Source organism: Bactrocera latifrons, unplaced genomic scaffold (assembly GCF_001853355.1).
Source record: "Bactrocera latifrons isolate USDA-ARS-PBARC rearing strain unplaced genomic scaffold, ASM185335v1 scaffold_389, whole genome shotgun sequence".
NCBI classification, from domain to species: domain Eukaryota; kingdom Metazoa; phylum Arthropoda; class Insecta; order Diptera; family Tephritidae; genus Bactrocera; species Bactrocera latifrons.
In genome coordinates, this window is record NW_017537033.1 from 143,908 (window position 1) to 148,342 (window position 4,435).

General features: G+C 39.5%; 1 protein-coding gene across 1 annotated transcript; it reads right to left on the minus strand.

The window, feature by feature from the left end:
• Positions 1-259: 259 nt before the first annotated feature.
• Positions 260-2,790, minus strand: LOC108972228 (putative phosphatidate phosphatase). Its single transcript, XM_018938750.1, has one exon. The coding sequence runs from the start codon at positions 2,541-2,543 to the stop codon at positions 1,527-1,529; it is 1,017 nt and encodes a 338-aa protein (XP_018794295.1). The 5' UTR covers positions 2,544-2,790; the 3' UTR covers positions 260-1,526.
• Positions 2,791-4,435: the final 1,645 nt, after the last annotated feature.

Here is a 4,435-nt window from a genome sequence, read left to right on the forward strand (position 1 = left end):
TTTCGCTTTCATGAATGGAATTTATATATGGAATTTCGATTCGTTAAAGGCAAACCGCAAGCGCAAAATTTTTCATTGCTGACTGGTTTAATTGTTACTCTATGCAACTTTTGCGGAATTATTTCTCACTTTAGTCGGGTCCAAAATACCCAAACTTTTCATATTAATCGTTGTTCCTCATACAAAAACTTGGAGAACGCGTCCGACAGTGTTCCCTAAATATACATACCGTTGTTAAGGCGAGATAACTTCCACTAGATTAAATATCAATTGTGTTCGCTTTATTATTAAATAATTACTTAAACGTAATTTTATAAGTAACCACAAAACTGCTGATTTAAACTGAATTGCAATTTACATTAAAAAGTTACAATTAAAGCTATGGCTCATACACACATGCGCACATGTACACACAAATTTATACTGTGGCGGCGGAAATTAGGAATAAGTTTTCAAATACATCGTAACTTAATAATAAAACTGAGAAATCAGTGTTTTTCTGTTTATGCTTAGATAAATGACATCAAAATCTGCTTAGGTTTGCGTTTTGCAATAAAAATTTATTTTGGTACCATACTTAATACCGCTGTGTTACAGTTTATTTTTTATAATTTTTTAAAAATAATTACTTTGCAATATTCTTTTCTTAAAAATTAAAAGATCTTTGGTTTTCGTATCTATTTTTATGTATTTTGTGTTTAAGTTATGGTTGGTTATGAAAGGTTAACTGTTCTCAGTGTTAAAAAACTGTTCTCAGTTTGTTTGGTGCAGCTTTCTTTCAAATACTTGTATATTAAGACGTTTATGTTTCAATTTTGCTGATTTCCAATTACTTAAAACTGTTCCCAGTTTGTTTCGTACGATATTGGTGAAAGTATACTATTTTCTACTTAGCTTTTTTTGTTCATGAACCCGAGAAAAGTCAAATTGGGGTGCTTAACATTGATTTCAAACTGCTCCCAGTTTGTTATAATAATAATAATACTAATACTAATATAGTAATACTCTGTTAATTATTGTTAATTAATGCGCCGCATTTTAAATTTAGCTGATTTACATTTATTTTAAACTGCTCCCACTTTCACTTTGTTTTCTTTTCCTACCATGTCCGTTAGCGCTTTTTTGCAAAATGACATTGAAATACTCTTAATTTTAGTAAAATACTGAAAAAGTTAATAGTCCGCTTAACACGAAATATACATAATTACGTCTAACAAAAGCTAACATTTAAAGCTCTCCAGTCATAATTGTTTACTGGCAAGTGCGTGCTGTATAACATTTTCAAAACTGTTCTCACTTCTAAATACTTGTAACACATGTATTATACGCTTATATTACTGCTTAATTTTAAAAACTGTTCCCACTCACACTTCATTTGGTTACACTTTTTCAAGTAGCTGTTTACTCTTTGCTTGCTGCATAATTCCCACTTTACGTTAACAGCATTTCACAATATTCCAACCACTTATATGATAACTATCACAAGTATAAAATTACTCCGCTTCCCCTACTGCCGCCACCAAAAATCACACTTTTGAGCAATACTGCTCATTGCTGAAGCTCTGCGTGCCGCTGCCATTGCTCGCCCGTTGCAGCGACGGCATGCTGGCATCCACGCCATGTTCCAACGTGTACGGTGGCGGCGTCGGTATGATCTCGTTCAGCGTCGTGCATGTGTCCTGTCGCGGCAGCTCTACACGCAAGCACGCTTTAGGGGTCTTAAACTCTTTTGTTATATAACGCGCGGTAATCAAGGCCATTGCAAGACCCAACACACCGCCGCACAACACATCCGACCAGTGATGCCAGTTGTCCATGATGCGCGACAGCGCCGTGAACCAAGCCAACATTACGAGTGTGAACTGCAGAAAATGCCGCGTCAATTTCGAACCACGCCAGGTGATCTTATACTGCAGATAAATGGCGACATAAGTGAGCGCGAAGAAGCACAAGCTCGAATGACCGCTGGGGAAGGAGAGACGCGCCTGCCACACGTCTTCCGACGTATAGCCACTGCCCACGCAAACATAATTCTCAATGTAGCGATGCAGATTCTGTGGCGACTCGCAAGTGCTGCCGTCACTCAACTGTGGCTGACACACGCTGATGAAATGTGGACGCAGCCGTCCGATTGTGAACTTGCCGATCTCCGTCGCCTCCAACGTTAGCAGACCACCGAATGTAAAGCAGAGCGCATGTTGCGCGAATTCCACCAGCCAGGCGGGCACCTTGTAGCCGAGCAGCAACACCGTTTCGCGTATGCGATCGCAACGATAGAAGAGCGTTAATTCGACTAAAAGCATTATTAACGCTGGCACTGCCACAACAATTACACCGAGGAGGACTGTGGTTATCGTGTTTGGACGAAAAGGATAACGTATCGACTCGTCGTCACAGAAGAAGCCGCGACGAAAAGGTTCTAGCACAAACTCGCATATGAGGATCGGTATGCCGAGCACAATGAAAATGATTAGATCGGTCAGTAGACTGCGCAGGAAACGGCGATCGGCCGTGGTGAGTCTATTGTCTTTCATGGCGCTCATGTATTGTAGCTCCGCTAGTTGGATTTTTACGCTTTTTTACGCGACTTTTAGTAGCGCGTAGCTTTTTAGTGAGCTTTAATTGTTACTGTAAATGTTAAAATTAATTCTGTTTTTTATTCTGTCAATTGCTGCAATTTGTTGCCCAAATATATTTTTTTTAATAATTTTTTTTTGCTTTCGTTTCGTTCGTGCACTGCGCGCAAGCTTTCCGCGTTCAGCGATGCGCGTCGTAGGATCGTATGTGACTGAGCACGCTTGCCTTCTTTTCAACTAATTTATTTCAGAAACATAACCATTATATGGCGACGCTCGCAGTAGTAATAAAACGCAACAACAATGACAAACGCGTTAATAACAAAAACTGAGCAAACTTTGACTGTTGACAGTTAGTGCTTAGCTGTATGCTTGCGCTACGCTCTTTGGCTCTCCACGCCGCGCTAGTGTGTGTAGAACTTTTTCCAACAATTTGCGCGCGCTCTGCGCTGATCGTGAAGTTAACTTAACTGTTGCTTGATTAACCCGGATTCGTTGATTACAACCGCTCGCTTAAGTTTCATTGTCTATATAAAAATCTCTGATTGCGCTCTTTACGAGCGCGCGCAGGCTAGCGCTGCGATCTTAAAGTACAAGGGTACTACGGATATATCGTGACTTTGCGCGTTCGTCTGTCGCGCTGGCTATCGCCTGGCAAAGCGCGTCGCTCTAATCCTCAGTCGCGTATACTAAACGAGTGTACGACAGTAATTTTTGACTGCAGGAACCGAGATCTTATGCTTTCGCGTCAAGCGCCTTCGTCTACAAATCTAGTTTGCTTGATAAGATAATTGCGAGCCACCGCCAGTGGCGAAAAACAACTACAACGTAATGCAAATATCGCAAAATATGATTACCCGTGATTGTAAACAAAAGCGACGCGCTGAACAAGTGCTGCATACGCTCGTATGAAAATGTGCTAAATTTTAACAAACATTTATAAAGCGAAAAACGATAAAGACAATATGCAATTCATGCAATGTACGTGTTGAAAATAATAAAATGACAGACACAGATAACTATTTGTATAAACGTAATGAGTAATCATAACGCAGTTAATAGAACTAAACTGGCAAACATGACTAATAACCGGCTATAAATTCCCACTATTGTAGGAAAGCCTTAACCGAAGCGTAAAGCAAACGAGCAATGAAATTGAAAGCAAATGCCAAAGTCACGGCCTAACAGTAGCCGTCCAATTTTCGCAACAGCAAGCGCCAAATAGACGCGCCAAATAGACGCGCCATCAGCGTATGGCGCTAATAACAGACACCTGCCGCCAGCCGCACTTGATAAACGCACCACTTGCCGCCAGCCGCACTGGACAAACTCACCCCCTCGCTGTACACCCACACTTTGTCGCACATTTGTTCATTACAAGTAATGCGTTCTCATGCCCTTGTTGGCCTCGCATACCGCTCTCTTTTTCCGTAAATAACGCTCTTTCACCGTTCGTTTGTTCACGTGTGCTTTGTTTTTGACGCATGTTTGTTTTGATACGAAAATTTATGACAACTGATCGCCCTGATCTTCAAGGGTAGCTTAAAAAAATAAGTAATTCACACCTATTTGTCGTTTATGGTAATTTTTTTGTGATTGCGTAATTATATTCAAGCTCCCTTTGCGGTTTTATTGATCGCTAGAGATCCTTGCTGACGCTGATTATGAAAAGTTGTTTTTGAAATAGCATTTTAGTTTTTTTTGTTTTTATTAAAAGTTAAACGATTTTTGATTTTACTATCTAACCTTCTATATTTTGGCTTCAGATTATGGTAGGTTTTTTTTTTTTTTTTTTTTTTTTTTTTTTTTTTTTTTTTTTTTGCTTTTTTCTTAAAAGTTGCTTTGAATTTTAATGAAAA

What these genes read in the sequence shown, in the direction of transcription:
- LOC108972228 (XM_018938750.1), bottom strand. Translation starts at nt 2,543, where the DNA reads ATGAGCGCCATGAAAGACAATAGACTCACCACGGCCGATCGCCGTTTC.